General features: G+C 45.3%; 1 protein-coding gene across 1 annotated transcript; it reads right to left on the bottom strand.

The window, feature by feature from the left end:
- Positions 1-8,548: 8,548 nt before the first annotated feature.
- COX5A (cytochrome c oxidase subunit 5A) lies at positions 8,549-21,516 on the bottom strand. The gene is made up of 5 exons (XM_069956429.1): positions 21,304-21,516; positions 14,413-14,529; positions 13,263-13,384; positions 9,400-9,517; positions 8,549-8,725 (listed from the first exon to the last, which is right to left on the bottom strand). Exons 1-4 carry the CDS (start codon positions 21,386-21,388, stop codon positions 9,404-9,406), a joined length of 438 nt encoding a protein of 145 aa, XP_069812530.1. The 5' UTR covers positions 21,389-21,516; the 3' UTR covers positions 8,549-8,725; positions 9,400-9,403.
- Positions 21,517-22,936: the final 1,420 nt, after the last annotated feature.

The raw sequence follows: 22,936 nt of genomic DNA, 5'->3' as shown, positions 1-22,936 counted from the left end.
GGTCAGTGTGTGTGAGGTGCGCTCCCCGGTCAGTGTGTGTGAGGTGCGCTCCCTGGTCAGTGTGTGTGAGGGGTGGTCCCTGGTCATTGTGCAGCAGCATGATCCCTTATATTTATGGACAGTCTTACAGGCAAGTTATTACCTTTTGCTCATTACGACTATCACTTTTTACTTTCTAAATAGTTTATTGTGTAAGTTTTCATTGTGATTGTGTGTAGTTTTGTGCAGCTTTCTGTAAATTCTGCTGACACTACATCAAAGCTGCAATAGAGAAGGTTGTCCATGCACCACACATGATAGATGAGAACTTACCACTTACATACAATACAGTGCGGTAGATGGATTGCTCTGTCTTTTATTAAGATTCTTATTGTTGCTCATAACAACCAATCACAGCTCGGGTTTCATTTTCCCAGAGCAATATGAGATATGAAAGCTGAGCTCCAGCTATACGTTGGGCCTGCGGCAAATCATAGAGTCTAATGGGTTCATTCATGTGCTCTGTGCTGATGACATTCACAACTATCGGGTCTAGGTGTCACCTCTCTGCTATCTAGCATCCTAGGGTTTCCCTCAGCTATAACTTCCTTCTTTTCCTCCTGCTTTCTCAAAGTGATACTGTCACCCCCCCCCCCCTTTACTATGGCTTCTTTTTATAGGTGGACAGTGTCACCTGGGCGGGGCTTCAAGGCAGTGTCCTGCCCCCATGGCACCGATCCGCCCTCGGCCGGCCTCTTACTAATTATAATCAATGGAGTGGGTCGGATTGGCGCTATGGGAGGGGCAGTGCTCCTAACAGTCTCACCAGACAGTGGGGTAAACGACAAAGTGCACTGAAAAGGTGCCGAGGATAAAGGTAAGAGGCATACCTTCATCCTCGGCGTCTCCTGTGCATTAGGGAGCTACAGATTTGTCTAACCTGCTGGCAGTTTCCCTTGAAACACGCCTGGGATAAACATATATCTATCCTAACATAATATAGAAGGAAACAATACAGTATAATGGCAGACTAGATGTGCCAAGTGGTCCTTTTCTGCCGACAATTTCTAAAATCTTTTACAAACGTTGTTAAAGACAGACCGCATTGGTGGGGTCTTGATTTTATTCACCACTTAAACACTTGAATTCAGTGATTAACCCCGTAACAGCACATGATGTACCTGTACGTCATTATGTCGTGAAGGAGGTATAGAGACTCAAGCCCTTTCTATACCTGGTGGCTCCCCACTGCTATCAGCAGCTAATAGCTGTCACGGATTAATCTCCAGATCGCCACCCCCCCCCCACCGCGATGTAGTCGCAGAGGGGCGATCCCTGCATCCGCACGCGGCCGGGATCTGTGCCGTAATGACGCTTATCCCTACTCGCCATTCTATTGCATTCAGATGCAGCAGCCTTGGATCTATGCAGTATAACTATACTGCATAGATCTCTATGAGAGATCAGTGTGCATATACTAGAAGTCCCCCAGGGGGGCTTCTAGTATAAGTGTAAAAAAAAAAAATATATAAATGTTTATTAATAAAAAATCCCCTCAACTAATAAAAGTTTGAATCACCCCCTTTCCCCATTTTATAAATAAAGAAATAAATAAACATGTTTTGTATCACCGCGTGCGTAATCACCCGAACCAATAATTTATTTAATTCCTGATCTCTCACGGTAAATGGCAAAAAGTGCAGAATTGCGCATTTTTGGTCGCATCAAATCAAGAAAAATTGTAATAAAAATCGATCAAACAGTTGCATATGCGCAATCAAGGTACGATGGAAAGTACAGATCATGGCGTAAAAAATGACACCTCACACAGCCCCATAGACCAAAGGATAAAAGCGCTATAAGCATGATTATAGAGAAATTTTAGGGAACATTTTTTAAAAAAGGTTTTAGTTTTTTAGAAGCCATTAATTAAATAAAAGTTACTTAAGTTACATATCATTGTAATTGTACTGTCTTGAGGAACACGCATAACAAGTCAGCTTTACCCTAAGGCAAACGGCGTAAACACAAAACCCCCCCAAATTAAAAAAAATTTTCAATTTCACCTCATATTTAATTTTTTTCTGGTTTTGCAGCGTACTTTAAGCAAAAATTAAGGCTGCCATTGCAAATTACAATTAGTGTCGCAAAAAAAGGGGTCATATGGGTCTGTAGGTGAAAAAAAAGCAAGCACTATGGCCCTATAGACACGGAGGAAAAAGCAAGAGAGAGCGCTCCCCCAGTGGCAACTGTAGGTTTTGTGCAGGGATTTTATTCAGTCATTTTTACTTTTTTCAAGTTCTGAGAGTGTTGTAAAATAACAAACAATATACTCAGCTTACTGATCCCCCCCACTGCTCCGAGCCCCACCTACCCAAGGCCTCCTACTGGTCTTTTTTTCCTGCTCCATTTTGACGCTAATGTTTATAAAGTAATAAAACAAAAAACTCTTGTAAATTTTATGTCACCATACTTGCACTGACCACAGCATAAAGTTCATATATCATTTCTTGTTCTCAAGGCAATCTCTGTAAAGAATAAAGCACAATGTCATAATTGCATGCTGCACCTTGTAGTTTTACCCATGAATTTCTCATTTGACCCAATAAAGTTAGTTTTAGGCTGTTCACACATGCCGTTTTTATTGCATTTTTTGTAATGTTTCTTCTATTTTGCAGGGAAGTGCAAATTTGCATTAAAAAAGCACCATTCTAAAGCTATTTCACTAAAATTACAGCAAAAATAGTGCTTTTATAACCCAAATGCACAATGAGTTCTGATGAACTGGCGGTTTTGGTGAGCTGGTGTTTTTCTTATTACCTGTGTTAATTAACCCTAAGACAGCACTGGATGTTGTGTGTATGTATGTATTTACATATTTGACTGATGATTTCTCCTCTGCCTGACAGTCATCAGTATAGAAACCTGTAATATCACATTATACCAGTAGGGGTCAGAGTTCAGGATCTATGATGCGGCTTAGTGTGATTTGTGAACTAGCTGATAATCATGTGACTGCCTGTTTCCTTCCCTATTACTTATGGTCAGTACATACCCTACAGGCTTTCACATAACATTATAAAGATCTTAGAGCTGTCACATCACAGAATCTGTTTCCCGTTCACTGGCAACAATGTTTATGGCTGTTTAGTTCTCTTTACATTATATTGTGAAGGTATTGCCTAGATTTTTTTTTATTTTAGATACTGAGGATACCATATGCGGAAACTTAGTTCCCCCCCCCCCAATATGTTTCTAGTTTCTATTATAACCTTTATTTCATTTTTCTACATTATTACGAGGGTAGCCATGTTGCATGAATGTTTTTTTAACAGCATTTAGAAATATGCTTTACAGCAAGCCCCATGCACATAGGCACAATAGACTGGCCCAGAACCTATTCACAATAATGGTTAGATTTCTTTCCCCAAAACATTTTATTGAATGTTTTTGCAGAAAGTAAGAAGGGGGGGGGGATATACTATTACCAATTGTAGCATTGGAAATATTCAGCATGGTCAGACTAAAAAGTTCCAATAATTGGTTATTCCACTCAGCTAAAATACATGTTCAATTATCCTCCCTCCTGGAGACTAACAATTCACCCCAGTTCTGAGCCTGCTGCTGGGCTTTTCACTCAGTCTCCACTCCGAACCGCCTTCCTTCTAAGACAGCTCTTGTATAGTGTCCATGGCTATTTTTTTCTGCACTCTGTAATGCAGAGAGGGTTAATCATATTGAGGTCACCTGCAGCAATTTGACCTCAGATGAACCCTCCCTGCATTACAGAATGCAGTGACAGCAGGCAAGGGACGCTGTTTACATGAGCGGTCTAGGAAGGGAGGAGGAAGATCAGAGCAGAGATGAGTTAACAGCTCACAAGCAGTTTTCTGTGTCTTCAGCATATTTAAAACTGAGGGAAGAAAAGTGAAAAGATAAGTATGGAAAGAATTCACAACAGATTATGCTGCGAGTTCCGCAGCAATTTCCGGTAATGTAATTTTCTATGGGTTTACATATGCTGTATGTGAAGCCCCTTCCCACTTAACCCAGAGCTGCCAGGCTAAATATGTTACCTTGCCGCAGCTCCCTTGAATTCTACTCAGCCAATTAGTGCACTGAGCAGGACGTCAGGGAGCTGGGAGCCTGATACCTAGCCGCGCTGCAGCTTGCTTAACACATTAGCCAGCCAGCTCTGGGTCAAGTGGAAAGGGGCTTTACATACTCGCAGCAGAATGTAAAATCCACTGCGAGTATGTAAACCCATACAAAATGACAGTACTGGGAATGGCAGTGTGAAATCCGCTGCGATCTGGTATGTGTGAAAGTACCCTTAAAGGAAAAGTCAGTGCACAGACTTTTTTCAAAATTGACAAGGATGCGGGTGAACGAAACATGCGCTTACCTCCCCAATTCCAGACTCAGACATCTAGGCCTGAGTAGGATCTTAGACTTGACGTTTCAATCCCGCTCTGCCGCAGACTGGCTGTGTGCCCCGACATGTAACGTCCCCGATCCCACTGAGACCTAGAAGCGCCAGAGACCAGGAACCGCAGTGGAGGACAGCAATCCACAGTGCTGGAGCCAGGGAGGTAAGCACATGTTTTGTTTACCCACCCTCTCCTTGGCAATTTTGGAAAAAAAAAAAAAAGTCAGTGTAAGTGTTATATCATTTAGACCAAAGCTTCTCAAACTTTTTCTACTGGAGCCTCACCAAACAGACAAAATGATGCCTGGGCCTCACCAGACTGACCAAGAGGATGCTGGGGCCTCACCATCTGTGGTAGAAGTCCATGCAACTATATAAAAACTATTGCTCAGTTTACCCTCCATTTGTCTCCTAATCTCTGTATAACATAAAATAAGTACAAAATGAGTGAATAATGTTTCTAAATCAGAGATGGCTGCAGTCAGGGAAAGGACTGTGCAACGTATGGTCACTTTTGTGAGAACTGCCTCCCAAGCCGCGCCTCACCAGCAACTAGGGGGCGCCTCACAGTTTGAGAAGCACTGATTTAGACCACAGGACATAAACACTGTAACAAAAAATAAAGCTCCATTATGGCAGGACCTTTTCCCTCTAATGCCTGTCCTATTAGAGCCTGTGGGCCATTCAATCCTGTGTCCCAGGCAGGTGAAATGTGCAACCTATACTGGGAAAGAATTATGTGGCTCAGGTGGGTGATTCCACACAGCGGAAGATGGAACCATCAATTGAAGTGAGTTTATAAAGTAGACTGTAGCGAAGTGACAGCTGTGATGAACAATAGGTCTTGCCAGTACAGTTCAAAGCACTGACCTTGGCGCTAAATGAGAGCATTATATTGGCATGCTTTGTGACCTGTGCAGAGGTCATTCTACAGGCAGGGGGTGGCAGAGTTGTGAGTTTCAGCTATTGTGAACAGTGGTACCTGCTCTGTTACTGGTATCATCTTTCACTGTTCTGTCTGTGATAAGGACACTTTTAGAAAAAGATCGCTATACTTCGCAACCTTTGGTTATCTGTGACTTGAGAAAGGTGGCCGCCATGCCACTGAAACGCGTCGTCTATTAAAATACCTAACACTTATGACCTGTGGCTTCCTCCACCGCACCTACCCTGGTTTATACGAATATCGGCCTTCTTGGAGGTGGATAAGATACTGGTTATCTATCCCCCACGTGAAGTAAGTGGAACTTTTACCCACTATATGTACAGTACATTTTGGTTTACTTGAGCGCGGTCCTTCCTCTTTGCCTTTATGTCGCTGATGGCCTGTAAAAAATTCAAACCATTGTTAACAAATATATGTCACTTAAAATCGCTCCATTGGCTGTATGAGGTGTCATTTTTTGCACCATGATGTGTTCTTTCTATCGGTACCTGGATTGCGCATATGCGACTTTTTGATCGCTTTTTATTACAATTTTTCTGGATTTGATGCGACCAAAAATGCACAATTTTGCACTTTGGGATTTTTTTTTGCGCTTATGCCGTTTACTGTGTGAGATCAGTAATGTGATTAATTAATAGTTCGGGCGACTACGCACGCGGCGATACCAAACATGTTTATTTATTTATTTGTTTATTTTTATTTATAACCTGGGAAAAGGGGGGTGATTCAGACTTATTAGGGGAGGGGGACTTCTAGTATATGCACTTTGATCTCTCATTGAGATATCTGCTGTATAAGTTATACAGCAAAGATCAATGAGATCGGCACTCGTTTGCTTTCGGCTGCTGCAGCCGAAAACAAACGAGTGCCGAGCCGGGGACGGCGCCATCTTGGAGAGGTCCCCGGCCAGCATCAGGTACAGAGATCGCTCCTTCAGGACAACGTCCCGGAGGAGAGATCTCACCCACTAGACACCAGGGAAGTGCTGCAGCTGGTAATCGGAGGCAGCGGTTATCTTTGACAGCTGCCTCCGATTACCTGATTAGCGGGCATGGCGATTGGACCGTGCCCGCTAATAGCCGCAATCCCGGGCTACACGCGGCACCCGGGATTGCGGCGGTTCAGATCGCGGCCCCGCTCTGAACGTGGGGAGGCGGCCCTGGACGTACGGGTACGTCCAGGGTCGCCTAAGGGTTAAAGTATACTGGAGTGCCCCTGGATGGACACTGCAAAATTGGAATTAGCCTTACTTGCTGATCACAGGTACTCTTGTGGTGTTAGTAACACGGAGTGGTTTACCACTAAAGAATCACACAGGGCTTGTATTCAATAGACTTAAATAGAATCTGTCAGGTCTATACCAGTTATGGTGTTTACACGGAACAATTATTGTTTAAATTTTCGCAATAACGATCACATTTGAGCGATAATCAGCTCGTGTAAACACAGCAAACAACGAGGAGAAATTGTTCATTTTGACCTTTCAACATGTTCAAATCGTCGTTGGCTAAAAAGTTGCAGATCGCTTCATGTAAACAGTCTTTCACTGATTCAACCCGTGTGTGAGATGGGCTTAGGGACCGTGCTAACTTTAGTTTTTTCCTCCATGTGCTTAAAAGGCCATAGCACTTGCATTTTACACCTACAGACCCACATGAGCCCTTATTTTTTGCGTCACTAATTGTACTTCGCAATGACAGGCTGAATTTTTCCATAAAATATGCTGCGAAACCAGAATGCGCAGTGAAATAGAAAAAAAAACGCAATTATTTTTCTTTTGGGGGGGGGGGGGCTTCATTTTTACGCCGTGTGTCCTATGGAAAAACTTAGTTGTTATATATGTTCCTCAAGTCATTACGATTAAAACGATATGTAACATGTATAACTTTTATTGTATCTGATGGCCTGTAAAAAAATTAAAACCATTGTAAACAAATATACGTTCCTTAAAATCGCTCCATTCCCAGGCTTATAGCGCTTTTATCCTTTGGTCTATGGGGCTGTGTCAGGTGTCATTTTTTTCCGCCATGATGTGTTTTCTATCGGTACCTTGATTGCGCATATGTGACTTTTTGATCGCTTTATATTACATTTTTTCTGGATTTGATGCGACCAAAAATGCGCAATTCTGCACTTTGGGATTTTTTTGCGCTTACACCGTTTACCGTGCGAGATCAAGAATGTGATTAATTAATAGTTCGGGAGATTACGCACGCAGTGATAAAAAACATGTTTATTTATTTATTTTTATTTGTAAAATGGGAAAAGGGGGGTGATTCAGACTTATTAGTGGAGGGGATTTTTTATTAATAAAAACACTTTTTTTTACTTTCCCTTACAGTAATATGAAGCCCCCTGGGGGACTTCTATATACACAGAACTGATCTCCCATTGAGATCAATCCAGTGTATATAATAGAGCAATGATCCATCAGATCCCCCACTGGACACCAGGGAGAGGGGGCACAGCTGCTATTCAAATGCAGCTGTCAGCTTTGACAGCAGCATTTGAATAGTTAATTAGCCGGCCGCGCCGGCTAATACACGCGGTCCCTGGCTGCACTTAGCAACCGAGGACCGCGCGCTGCACAGAGAGGGCTCACGCCGGGAGCCCTCTCTGTTTACTCTTAACGGCCGCATGACGGGTATACCAGTCATGCGTCGTTAAGAGGTTAAGCAATCTTAAAATGATCAAATAGATTTTTCCAAACAATATATCATTCCGACACAGCGCTTTCTGCTGATATCTCTGGCCGAGATAGGAACTGTCCAGAGCAGGAGAGGTTTTCTATGGGGATTTATAGAAAACCGAGACAATGTCCCTGTCTCGGCCAGAGATGTCAGCAGAGAGCACTGTGTCAGACTGAAAATAAAACATTTCCTGTATGACATACAGCAGCTAATAAGTATGGGAAGAAGATTTTTTAATAGAAGTAAATTACAAATCTATGTAACTTTTTGAGATCAGTTGATTTGAAAGAAAAAAAATTTCCGCTGGACAACCCCTTTAAAGTCAGTACTGTATATTATGACTAGTCACTAAGCTACTTAACCAAATAGTAGCTAAAGGCCCACAAATCTTTCAGAGATTCTCCACTTTATGGCAATGGACCGAGCGTGTATGCATTGCAGAACACATCTATAGGTAGATCTAACAAGTAATTGCAATTCCAATAAATAAAAACAATGCAGTAATTCAACGAGATCAAACAACATCCCTTTATTAGGTCCAACATAATATTACACAGATTAGGACTCAATAAAAGAACAGTGCTGTATTTTTCCCAAATATAGGTAATATGTTAACATCTTTGTATTTCTGGATGGCTGTGTACAATCAAGTAGCATTGATAAAACATTTGGATGGATAATCTGTGGGAAGAAAAACAAAAGGTATTAAGAAGAAGAATCAAATGCAGTAAAAAAATTAAAATATATAGACTTCTAGAAAAGTTCTGCACTACACACTATATGGGTATGTTCACACTGTGTAAAACAGGTGGAATCTGCCTGCCTCAGTATGTCAATGGGAAGCCAGCGTGCGAGCCATCCCATTGACACACAGACAGGCGGGATTCTGAGCGGAGTATGCGGAATTCTGCCTGTTTTACTCAGTGAACATACCCCATCAACCACCTCACCAGCCAACACAGGGCCTATTTCCTAAAGTTTTGAACATTTGTACAGTACAGGCAGTATTTCCAGCCAAGCTCCCTAACAGCAAACATAGTTAAAGAAAACCAAATCAGCATGATTGTATTGATATGGTTCCCCACTTCTCTTCCTCTAGGTCTGTATTAAGGCATCTCATACCACTGAAATTCAGGTACCATGCCACTCTGCTTGTCACATGCAACCAACCTTTGCCTTTTCAGCTTAGTAAGCTACTCAATATTTCTCAAATTAGATTACACTGAGTTGTTGCTATGGGGGGAAACACATTTTGGCTAAGGCTATGTTCCCACAGTGTTTGTTCAGTATTTTGGAACCAAAATACTGAGCAAAGCTACAGTGTGGGAACATAGCCTAAATGTGTTACAACATACCTTTTCATGCTTTATCCAAGCCCAGCTCTTCTGGGGTGGAAATACCAAGCTCATCTAAAGTCGGTCTGAGTTCTTGAATGACATAGGGATAAATTTCCTTATGGGGTCCAGCTTTATCCTAAAGAAAAAAAAAATGCAGGCAAGTCACTAAATTATTGTTTCTTGTGGTTCAAAGATAAAGAGAAGATATTGTTATGGTTTAGTTATTATGTGAGTACAATGTCACTACTCACATTACCACTACTGCGTTCATACACTGCATTTTGTACTGATATACACTTTATAGCATCATTTGCTGGAAATTACCTTTGATGTTACTTTTTTTCCCACTAGTTTTGCTGACATTTTTGGGATAATAGAAAAGTCAGCAGCTAGGCTGCATAACACAGGGAACTTTATTTAGGCAATAAAATATTTAGATTAGGGAATTTGTCTAATTTGCACTCTGCTGACTTCTCGTCTATTAGACTGTATTGGCAAATTCATTTATTATGTTTGCAATTTAATTTTGTAGATTTTAGAATAGGTGAACTAATCTCCCATTATACTCTAAAGCCCAACCATAGATGGATTTGAGCACAAGGCTCCATTTATAGTTTAGATAATGCATAGAATCAGACTGGCTCTTTCAGATGGTCCCTCCTAGGAACGGAGATCACACAGTGCAGTAAATCTGACCAAATTAAGTCCCTATGTCAAAGAGAAATCTGCTGCTCTGTATTTTTTATTTTTTTTTATATTACCCGGAAGGTGACGGCACTGGGATCATGTTGATGCAGTCCTTTTTTCAAACCGCTACCCGGTTCCCGCGCTATTTTTAGTCTTGTGCGCCGAGATGGGCCCAGCGTCCCCAGTGTGACAATATCCACTCCCCTCTGTGACATGGCCCTGTTAAATCTAGTGGAGCTTGACACAGAGTGGAGGGGATATCATTACAGTGGTGGGTATAATTTAAATGTGTGTTTATGTAATGCCCAAAACCAACAAATCCTCTTTAAAACGTTAGTGTTAAAAAATAAACACATTTTGACACGTCAAAGTTTATCAGTCAAGGTCTGATCTCTAGATATAGCCATAAGAAACACCACATGGTTCACCGCTCAAACTATCCATAGACATGTATGATGGGGCCAGTTTCCTGCAATGACTGCAAGTGCACAGCTAAAATGCAAAGCTACATGCTTCTCTCAGCTAGATCTAGAGATGGGTGGGGGTCATGGCACTGGAACCCCAACTGTCCAAAACTTTTGACATGTAAAAAGCTTCTTTTTAATGACAGTAGTAAACTGATTAAAAACCACTTGATCAGCAACAGACAAGTGTTTGCTTGTTTATCAGCTTATCGCAGGCTCTATTACAAAGAATATTGACCTGATGAGCTGATAAACACTGTGATATACAGCTTTAAAGCATCTTTTTTTGTAGTGCTATGTCTGTGCAAAACCTTAAAGGAGAAGTCCGGCCAAAATTAATTTTTGATATGTTGTTACTTATGAAAAGTTATACAAATTTCTAATGTACATTAATTATGGGAAATGCACATATAGAGCTATTTCCCTTAATTTAGTAGATCAGGAAGTGTTAGAAATATCTCTGAAGAAGTGACGTCACGACCCAGGGTGTAATTCCTATGGAGTGTCCAGCAGGGGGCGCTCTCTATATAGAAGTCTATGGGACTTTATTGTTTCTATGGGTTTCTATGTAATGTAATGTAATGTAGTGTACAGTGCTTTATTGAATGAATACATCTATGGAATACTTTGGGGAGCAAGTGTCCTTGCTCCCCAAAGTATTGCATAAATGTATTCATTCAATACACAGTAAGCCCGCCGATCCGCCGCATTTCCGCCGATCCGCCACACGCTGATCCGCCGCATTCCCGCCGATCCGGACCATATACATTGAACTACAGCTCCCATCATCTGCTTCTAGTATGAATAGGTTATGGGAGCTGTAGCTGGGTAATGGATATCACATGCCGCCGGGCGCAGGGGGGAGCCGCTCAGTACACAGGAGCTCTCCCCCTCCTCCTCCTCCTTCCGTGATAACTTCCGCCTATACCAATGCTGAGTCCCTGCCTGGCCGCCGCTCTCCGCTCTCCCCCCCATACATACCGGCTCCCGATGCATCCTGGTGTCCGCGCTGATGCCGGGAGCCGGTATATGTGAGCGGAGAGCGGCGGCCAGGCAGGGAGTCAGCATTGGTATAGGCGGAAGTTATCACGGAAGGAGGAGGAGGGGGGAGCGCTCCTGTGTACTGAGCGGCTCCCCCTGCGCCCGGCGGCATGTGATATCCATTACCCAACTACAGCTCCCATCACCTGTTCATACTATAAGCAGATGATGGGAGCTGTAGTTCAATGTATATGGTCCGGATCGGCGGAAATTTGGCGGAAATGCGTCGGATCGGCGGGCTTACTGTGTATTGAATGAATACATTTATGCAATACTTTGGGGAGCAAGGACACTTGCTCCCCAAAGTATTCCATAGATGTATTCATTCAATAAAGCACTGTACACTACATTACATTACATTACATAGAAACCCATAGAAACAATAAAGTCCCATAGACTTCTATATAGAGAGCGCCCCCTGCTGGACACTCCATAGGAATTACACCCTGGGTCGTGACGTCACTTCTTCAGAGATATTTCTAACACTTCCTGATCTACTAAATTAAGGGAAATAGCAGTATATGTGCATTTCCCATAATTAATGTACATTAGAAATTTGTATAACTTTTCATAAGTAACAACATATCAAAAATTAATTTTGGCCGGACTTCTCCTTTAAGGGGCAATGCAGGGTGCAGCGACCCAAAAACTGGTAAAAAAAAAAAATCAATGGGCCAGATTAAAACGGTCTTTAAAAAAAAAAAAAGTCTTCCATTGCAACCACAGTTTTACTACAGCAGTTTAAGAAATAAAAGTTGCTTTGTAATTGGTTGCTATGGGAAACAAACTGTCTTTTGATAAATGAGACCCCAAAGGGTAACACACCCTGCCTCAAGTCAAGAACTGGGCAAAATCTTTTTAAAACTGTCTGGAGTATTCCAATAACTTCTATGAGTGGATTCACACAGCGTTTGCAGCGGATTTCAGGCTGCGAGATTCCCAGTGAAATCAGCTGCAATATAGAGCATTATTAAAGTCTATGGCCCTCCATTCTTGCACTGGATTTTCATTCCCCTGCAAGAATATAGTGGGATAGCCTTGTTTAACTACTTAGCTGCTGTAAAAATATAAATAGCTCATCTTTACCTGTCTGTGCATGCTTCTGCTTGAGTCTCCTGTTTCCCACTCAATGACAGCTTGCTTGGCCAATAACTGGCTTAGGTAGGACAGCATAATGATTGGGTGAGTGGGCTGTCACCCGGAACCTCAAGCAGAAGGCAGACAGGTAAGGCCCTGTTCACACTACGGAATCGGCGAAGAGATTCCATGTGGAAACCCCCCTGCAATGAATATGCCGATTGAGCGGAGAGGCGCAGAGAGCCTGTTCAAAGAGATTAAAGGCAGGATTCGGCGCAGAGTCTGGGGGGTGTTTCCACACGGAATCTTGGCGCCAATTCCGTAGTGTGAACGGAGCCTAAGATAGGCTTTTTATTATTTTTAACATCACAGCGGCTAAGTAGGTAAACAAGGCAATGACACTACATTTTTGCAGAGAATGAAATCTGCTACAAGACTAATAGTGCTCTGTATTTCAGCCGATTTCACTGAGAAACTTGCAGAGAGAAATCTGCTGTGAACTTAGCATGTGTGAGTCCACCCTTATAATAACTCAGAAAAATGCAATACATTTTCTAATGCAATAATACAAATATCTATCTAATCCTCTTGGCACCAATGTATTCCACTCACCTTCACTGCTTCCAAAATACGGACAGTACTTGCAAAGTCATTTAACCGTCTGCAAGCGCGCAAGGCAGCATCAAGGATTTTTGGTTCTGGAACTAAGTCATAACCGATGAGAGTGTTCACACCTGGGTGAAAAAGGAAAAGCATGTTATGGCTTTAAAGTTTCACATGATTATTATTGAGGAATACTACAACTTTTCTACGCAGTTATGACACCGTTTGGCTTTATGGGGCATGATTTATTGTGCAGTGTAATGAGCATTTTACTCTACAGGATAGAAGATTAAACACTGCATGGCACGTCAAGTAACCCTGCTACAGGCTAAATGGTAAACTGATTCTGCACAGTCAGTAAGAGGCCCCAATAACTACTAACCATTACCAAATGTAAATATATAACCTGCAGTAGTAACAACTGCATGTAGCAGTCTTGCCGAATTGCCCAAAAGGAGCAGAGATTTACTTGAATAAATGACAATTTATCCTGGAATATTTCCCACAAACGGTGAATCTGTTTTCTCGGCTCCTACTGCCCTATAACATACTGCCTGTAGAATGAACTGCAATTGTAACATAACTGGTGCCCTAAGAAAGTTTTTTTTTTTTTTATCACCACGTTTGATGAAATCTGCAACAGACATTCCTAATGGAGCCTCCAAAGCAGTGTGATTTAACACCTACAACCTCTCCACTGAAGATTTACAATACTTCAACCTTCCCACTGGGACAATTTTACAACCATCAAAGTAAAATGTACCTAGCAGACAGTAGCTGCAGTTTTACAAGACTTACCCAAGGTATCAAAGTTTATTGCAAAGCTCAGCGGTTTTCAGTATTTACTGAGTACATGACAACTGCTATACACTAGTTATTATGTTTCCACAATTCTATTAACCAGTCTGTCTTAGTATGTACCTGTATTCCCAATAACAGAATTCTGTATTGTTCCTCAGTCCAATACATTAATAAAAGCACAACAGGGTGTAACATTTCTTCTAGCCATTACACATACACTTTACTGAGAAGGCTACTTTACATTTTAAGGAGGATAGTAACACCTAGGTGATCAGTTATTTTAGTAATATATTTCCAGAAGTAGTAAGAGAGGAATGGCACAATGCAGAGTTCTAAGAAACAGCGCTCTACCGGTTACCTTTTCGGAGCTCCCAGGCATCAATATCGGGCTTGTTGAAGTAGGTCACCCAACGGGCATCAAACTCTTCATCTGACTCATGTTTGGCTTGAGAATAGCAACGAGCAGCAACTGCAACTGTAGGAGAAAGTGATAAATACACATGGTCAAGAAAAGAGAAAATTATCACTGAAGAGATCAGGCAAGAGGGACCTGTAGACATAGAGGTTCAAAGATACAAAATAGAATTGGCAGATCTCAGGGTCCTGGTAATGAATGTATTGGAAATAGTGCTCCACATGTACTTTGTCTCTGTGCACAACCTCTTAACAGCACTGCTGGGTTATAGAAAAAAAAACTTGTGCTGTATGACGGCAAGGCGATCCATGTTGACAAGCCTTTTACTAGGCAGCTACAAAATGTTCGTATATACATTAGAGTTTCTGGATGCGTCTTACTTCTGTTTTAGTTTATTGCTACATCTTCCATAGTTCTACAAAGCATCTGCATCTCCTCGGGATAGGCCATCATTATTAGATTGCCGGGGCAGACTACCAAGTTCATTTCAATAAGGCAAGGCTAATACAAATAGTATAGCATTTAGAAGAACAAATGAACTAGCAGGAGGTGTAAGGGTGGTATTACACGGGCCGATGGGGGCCCATTAATACCTGTAAACGAGCAGCTATCTGCTAGATCGTCGCTAGTTTACTGGGCCTATTACACGGCCCGATAATCGTTAAACAAGGGCTGCAGGGACATCGTTACCAATGTCCTTGCAGCCCTTGCTTAAACTACATACATTACCTATCCACGTTCCAGGGCTACTGCTGCGGTGTTCTTCTCCACAGGTCCCGCTCGCTCTAACTTTAGAGTGGCCTGTCAGCTGACAGGCCGCTCAGCCAATCACAGGCCGGAACCGCCGCGGCCTATGATTGGCCGGGCGGCCCGTCAGATGACAGGCCACTCTGAAGCTAGAGCGAGCGGGACCCGTGGAGAAGACCACAGCAGCAGCCCTGGAACTTGCATAGGTAATGTATATAGTCAGTCGTCGGCCGCGCACCGCTATTACACGTAGCAATGCACGGTCGGCGCCCGACGAAAATAGGTCCAAACCTATATCAACGATCAGCAGATGATGGTTGTCATCGGCTGATTGTAGTATTTATTACATGGAGCGATAATCGGCCGAATCGGGCCGATTATCGTTCCGTGTAATAGTACCTTAACAGTGAAGTGATGGCAGCACAGCCAATGCCTGATTATACCCCAACCAGGTGGGAGGGCTGGCTTTTTTGAACCCTCACTAACCTAAAAGACCTTTTTTGGTGGACGATCATCATTCAAAGAGACCCATTACCTAGACAGATAAGAATAACCTTGGTTATCCTTCTTTACCCTAGTACAAGCTGTCGGCCGTGCATCGCTATTACATGTAGCAATGCATGGCTGAGGGTTTTTAAACATGTTTAAAGGACAACTATCGGCCAATGATTGGTTCCTCAGCTCATCGCTGTCTTTATTACACAGAGATAATCTCCCAATTGGCCTGATTTGACAGATTATTGCTCTGTGTAAAATGCTTTTTGCTACACGTCGCAAGTGATCTGCAGTATAATAAAATTAAAATAAAGTCATGAAAATAAACTGATGTGATGCAGACGCGATAATCTGCACCAAACCACGGGTCAGTTTGGGCATTAAATGTACTGCAATGTGTATAAATCTCATTCTACTGTAGACTTCACTGTGGAGTTTCTATTTACAAATCAAGAAAGAAAATCCACAGCAAGTCTGCTACGTGGCAATATATCCCAATAATTATAGCATGTGGTAAGCTGTTTGTGTGTAAATTCCATATAGAAGCATGACAGTATGAAAGTCGCCATTAAATGAATTATGTGGGATTTGTGTAATATGTATGGTACATATAATCTGTACTAGGGAGATCAAGATGGAATATTAAATGAAGAGAAGCCAGAGGTCAGAGGATGGCTGTGGGTCTGATGGCTGATCTTATTCTAAACATACTATACAGCTGAGGTAATGATTTATCAGAACACATGTAAAGGCCATAAGCCTATATAGTTTTAAAGGCCACTAAGTGCATTGCTCTAAGCAAGCCATGAGAACCAGATGTAACCTAGAAAGAGGGAGGAAGCATTTCTCTGTGTACTGAAGGACAAAGCAGTCAGCTCCCGGACAGTATGGGGAGGGGGGACAGCTAGTGTAACGGCAAGGGGAAGTCAATGGGAAAAACAGAACACAAAAAACTCAAGGCGGTTGAACACACAGTCAGGTTGTGTTACAGCTGCAGTGCGGTCTCCAATGCTGCAGGGTCGTCACTCCATTACTTACTACAGGAAACAGAGGTGATGGAGATAAAAATGGAAAACTTCGATGTTATTATTGATATATAGCCTTAATAAAGCAGAGTTAAAAAAAGAAAGAATGGAAAACTTGTTTGCACGCTAACTTTTTGCTGCTTTTCTTTTTTTTACATAATAAGAACCTGTCTGCCTGATCTTTACAGTGTGGTCGCCATTACCAGAGCTGTCAGGTGGCGCTATAACCTCGGCTTATATCCCAACAGATAGAAAACTATGTGATCGCCATTACCAGAGCTGTCAGGTGGCGCTATAACCTCGGCTTATATCCCAGCAGATAGAAAACTATGTGATCGCCATTACCAGACCTGTCAGGTGGAGCTATAACTTCGGCTTATATCACAGCAGATAGAAAACTATGTGATCGCCATTACCAGAGCTGTCAGGTGGAGCTATACCCTCGGCTTATATCCCAGCAGATAGAAAACTATGTGATCGCCATTACCAGACCTGTCAGGTGGCGCTATACCCTCGGCTTATATCACAGCAGATAGAAAAATATGATGAAAATTGTGGAATAATCCAGAAGATCGGCTCCATCAGGAAGGGCTGTGGTGTGATAACCAAGCCTCGTACACACTACACAGAACAGACAGAAAGCAAGCATATACATAAATCTACTGCAGAAAACACACTGAAAGTCCATGATAATGTCATGTAGAAGAAGCAGGCATGGTCAGTGCCCTGTATGCACAGCAGTCAGTGTGGCGGCCATAGTCAGTGCCCTGTATGCACAGCAGTCAGTGTGGCGGCCATAGTCAGTGCCCTGTAAACACAGCAGTCAGTGTGGCGGCCATAGTCAGTGCCCTGTATGCACAGCAGTCAGTGTGGCAGGCATGGTCAGTGCCCTGTATGCACAGCAGTCAGTGTGGCGGCCATAGTCAGTGCCCTGTATGCACAGCAGTCAGTGTGGCGGCCATAGTCAGTGCCCTGTATGCACAGCAGTCAGTGTGGCGGCCATAGTCAGTGCCCTGTATGCACAGCAGTCAGTGTGGCGGCCATAGTCAGTGCCCTGTATGCACAGCAGTCAGTGTGGCGGCCATGGTCAGTGCCCTGTATGCACAGCAGTCAGTGTGGCGGCCATGGTCAGTGCCCTGTAAACACAGCAGTCAGTGTGGCGGCCATAGTCAGTGCCCTGTATGCACAGCAGTCAGTGTGGCGGCCATAGTCAGTGCCCTGTAAACACAGCAGTCAGTGTGGCGGCCATAGTCAGTGCCCTGTATGCACAGCAGTCAGTGTGGCAGGCATGGTCAGTGCCCTGTATGCACAGCAGTCAGTGTGGCGGCCATGGTCAGTGCCCTGTATGCACAGCAGTCAGTGTGGCGGCCATAGTCAGTGCCCTGTATGCACAGCAGTCAGTGTGGCGGCCATAGTCAGTGCCCTGTATGCACAGCAGTCAGTGTGGCGGCCATAGTCAGTGCCCTGTATGCACAGCAGTCAGTGTGGCGGCCATAGTCAGTGCCCTGTATGCACAGCAGTCAGTGTGGCGGCCATAGTCAGTGCCCTGTATGCACAGCAGTCAGTGTGGCGGCCATAGTCAGTGCCCTGTATGCACAGCAGTCAGTGTGGCGGCCATAGTCAGTGCCCTGTATGCACAGCAGTCAGTGTGGCGGCCATAGTCAGTGCCCTGTATGCACAGCAGTCAGTGTGGCGGCCATAGTCAGTGCCCTGTATGCACAGCAGTCAGTGTGGCGGCCATAGTCAGTGCCCTGTATGCACAGCAGTCAGTGTGGCGGCCATAGTCAGTGCCCTGTATGCACAGCAGTCAGTGTGGCGGCCATAGTCAGTGCCCTGTATGCACAGCAGTCAGTGTGGCGGCCATAGTCAGTGCCCTGTATGCACAGCAGTCAGTGTGGCGGCCATAGTCAGTGCCCTGTATGCACAGCAGTCAGTGTGGCGGCCATAGTCAGTGCCCTGTATGCACAGCAGTCAGTGTGGCGGCCATAGTCAGTGCCCTGTATGCACAGCAGTCAGTGTGGCGGCCATAGTCAGTGCCCTGTATGCACAGCAGTCAGTGTGGCGGCCATGGTCAGTGCCCTGTATGCACAGCAGTCAGTGTGGCGGCCATGGTCAGTGCCCTGTATGCACAGCAGTCAGTGTGGCGGCCATAGTCAGTGCCCTGTATGCACAGCAGTCAGTGTGGCGGCCATAGTCAGTGCCCTGTATGCACAGCAGTCAGTGTGGCGGCCATAGTCAGTGCCCTGTATGCACAGCAGTCAGTGTGGCGGCCATAGTCAGTGCCCTGTATGCACAGCAGTCAGTGTGGCGGCCATAGTCAGTGCCCTGTATGCACAGCAGTCAGTGTGGCGGCCATAGTCAGTGCCCTGTATGCACAGCAGTCAGTGTGGCGGCCATAGTCAGTGCCCTGTATGCACAGCAGTCAGTGTGGCGGCCATAGTCAGTGCCCTGTATGCACAGCAGTCAGTGTGGCGGCCATAGTCAGTGCCCTGTATGCACAGCAGTCAGTGTGGCGGCCATAGTCAGTGCCCTGTATGCACAGCAGTCAGTGTGGCGGCCATAGTCAGTGCCCTGTATGCACAGCAGTCAGTGTGGCGGCCATAGTCAGTGCCCTGTATGCACAGCAGTCAGTGTGGCGGCCATAGTCAGTGCCCTGTATGCACAGCAGTCAGTGTGGCGGCCATAGTCAGTGCCCTGTAAACACAGCAGTCAGTGTGGCGGCCATAGTCAGTGCCCTTCCCTGTATACACAGCAGTCAGTGTGGAGGCCATAGTCAGTGCCCTTCCCTGTATACACAGCAGTCAGTGTGGCGGCCATAGTCAGTGCCCTTCCCTGTATACACAGCAGTCAGTGTGGAGGCCATAGTCAGTGCCCTTCCCTGTATACACAGCAGTCAGTGTGGCAGCCATAGTCAGTGCCTTGTATACACAGCAGTCAGTGTGGCGGCCATAGTCAGTGCCCTTCCCTGTATACACAGCAGTCAGTGTGGTGGCCATAGTCAGTGCCCTTCCCTGTATACACAGCAGTCAGTGTGGCGGCCATAGTCAGTGCCCTTCCCTGTATACACAGCAGTCAGTGTGGCAGCCATAGTCAGTGCCCTGTATACACAGCAGTCAGTGTGGCAGCCATAGTCAGTGCCCTTCCCTGTATACACAGCAGTCAGTGTGGCAGCCATAGTCAGTGCCCTGTATACACAGCAGTCAGTGTGGCAGCCATATTCAGTGCCCTTCCCTGTATACACAGCAGTCAGTGTGGCAGCCATAGTCAGTGCCCTGTATACACAGCAGTCAGTGCCCTGTATGCACAGCAGTCAGTGTGGCGGCCAGAGTCAGTGCCCTGTATGCACAGCAGTCAGTGTGGCGGCCATGGTCAGTGCCCTGTATGCACAGCAGTCAGTGTGGCGGCCAGTCAGTGCCCTGTATGCACAGCAGTCAGTGTGGCGGCCATAGTGCCCTGTATGCACAGCAGTCAGTGTGGCAGCCATAGTCAGTGCCCTGTATACACAGCAGTCAGTGTGGCAGCCATAGTCAGTGCCCTGTATGCACAGCAGTCAGTGTGGCGGCCATAGTCAGTGCCCTGTATGCACAGCAGTCAGTGTGGCGGCCATAGTCAGTGCCCTGTATGCACAGCAGTCAGTGTGGCGGCCAGTCAGTGCCCTGTATGCACAGCAGTCAGTGTGGCAGCCATATTCAGTGCCCTTCCCTGTATACACAGCAGTCAGTGTGGCAGCCATAGTCAGTGCCCTGTATACACAGCAGTCAGTGTGGCAGCCATAGTCAGTGCCCTGTATGCACAGCAGTCAGTGTGGCGGCCAGAGTCAGTGCCCTGTATGCACAGCAGTCAGTGTGGCGGCCAGAGTCAGTGCCCTGTATGCACAGCAGTCAGTGTGGCGGCCATGGTCAGTGCCCTGTATGCACAGCAGTCAGTGTGGCGGCCAGTCAGTGCCCTGTATGCACAGCAGTCAGTGTGGCGGCCATAGTCAGTGCCCTTCCCTGTATACACAGCAGTCAGTGTGGCGGCCATAGTCAGTGCCCTGTATGCACAGCAGTCAGTGTGGCAGCCATAGTCAGTGCCCTGTATGCACAGCAGTCAGTGTGGCAGCCATAGTCAGTGCCCTGTATGCACAGCAGTCAGTGTGGCAGCCATAGTCAGTGCCCTGTATGCACAGCAGTCAGTGTGGCAGCCATAGTCAGTGCCCTGTATGCACAGCAGTCAGCGTGGCGGCCATAGTCAGTGCCCTGTATGCACAGCAGTCAGTGTGGCGGCCATAGTCAGTGCCCTGTATACACAGCAGTCAATGTGACCTTCCTGGGTGTAGAGCTCCATCAGCTGCTCTCCTGCGCTCACGTCCCACACTCAGCCCTGCCGTGCATTATACATACAGTCCGCACATGCAGGTTATACGGGGGATGGTGCTGGAGACTGGACACCGCGTCACCACCTCCTTCCATCCCGCATGGAGCCCCTACACTGACAAGCCGGCTATGGTGGGGGAGTCCTCGCTGCCCTCCCTGCTCGCGCTCTCTCACACGTCAAGGACACAATGGCGAAGCGCTTGGCAGCTCACCTTGGGAGCAGGCTGGCTGAGGGCGGCAGCGGGGAAGGCTGCGGAGGCCGGAGGACAAGCAGCGCCGGAGAGCAGGTCCCAACATGGCGGCAGCTCAGCGGTGTGTAAGGACACGGGAGAGGTGGCGGCTGCGGATCCGGACCGGAAGAATGAGGCACGCGCACACTACACGCTCACGCTCAGGCAGGGGGCCGGCACAGGAGCACGGACACACAAGGGTAAAAGGAGGCGTGGTCTGAGACGTCAGCGTACCATAGAGAGCGCTACGTGCACGGTAGAAGGACGTGCGCCACCTGCTGGTCAGGCTTCCCCGTGTACATTTTAGGTCTGGTTGCTATGCGATCTCTCTGCCCTTATATAGACAGCAGAGGAGATCGGATGTTACATGTGTGCGGCACATGGACCTGGAGGCTGCCTAATGGTGCGCTTACACACATTATCTGAGTCTTGTAGTGGAGGAATCTTAGGGCCCCACTACACCAACAGACAGCTAATAGATTAGCTTTATCTATTTTTTGCAGCCAAAACAAGGAAGGGATGTTCCTGGCTTTGGCTTCAAGGATCTGTCAGATAATCTGTGTAAACACACCATTAGTTGTTTCTATGGGGCATTGTACCCCAGTTATCACTGCCGATCATTGTCTTCATTGACAACGTACCTGCATCAGATGTATACAAGCCTGCAAAGAGAAGACTTGTGCCATCTGGAGGTAGCTAGGGAAGAATAGGATGTTATTATGTTCTATTCAAGGGAAGCAATATACAGCACATGTAAACGGACAGAGTACCCTCAACTATAGGGACCATTGTTTTTGCATTGATAGGCCATTAATGTTAAGAGGCTGAAAGGGGAACTCCTTATAAGGAAAACTGTTTTTCAATTAAAAGTACATTAAAAGTTATATAGATGTGTCTATACAATGTATTACCGTATCTGTACGGTTCTGCCACACTGGTAGCTGATAGAAATCCAGGAAGTGAAGAAAAATGGCCCGTGTGTCAATTCACATTGTCTCCTGCTCCTTCTGCTATCCCACCTTAGGAGAAAAATCTTCCATGCCTCTGTCTCACATTGTGTGTGTTTGCTGAGATCAGGCTGATGATGCAGACAGGGGGCAGGGTGTGATGTCACAGGAGGCTTGGCTGGATCCCCCAATTCCCTGAGTGATTCACCATCTCTGACCAGCCAGAAGCAGGTGCAGCAACTCTGCAAAACTCTGCAGTGCAATTAGGGCTGTGTTCACACATGTTGAAGTCTGATTGCAGTACTGCAGCGTATTCACAAAAATGATGCAGTAACACAATTAAATGAAGTTAAACCGCAGAGAGGATCAGAGCCGGCACTGCCAATCCCATCTGCACAAAAAACGAGGCATAAACAGTATATCCCATGTAAGATAATATCAGATAAACTCCTTATTGTGGGGCTCAACCTCAAAGGTAAAAGATGCTTGATCATAATATGATCATATATGCGTGGAGATGCTAAAAGAAAAAGATAAATTCAAAAAGTTCTTTACTTCACGGAGCTGCCTAGGGTGCCTGCGGAGGCGGTTGTGGACTTGGAGTCTCCTTTCACTGAAAGTGAGCTTAGGGGTGCCATTGCTGATGCTAAAGGTGGAAAAAGCCCGGG

Source organism: Dendropsophus ebraccatus, chromosome 1, assembly GCF_027789765.1.
Source record: "Dendropsophus ebraccatus isolate aDenEbr1 chromosome 1, aDenEbr1.pat, whole genome shotgun sequence".
Lineage (NCBI taxonomy): Eukaryota > Metazoa > Chordata > Amphibia > Anura > Hylidae > Dendropsophus > Dendropsophus ebraccatus.
Note: the sequence above shows the minus strand (reverse complement) of the source record. Positions and strands in the feature narration are given on the sequence as shown.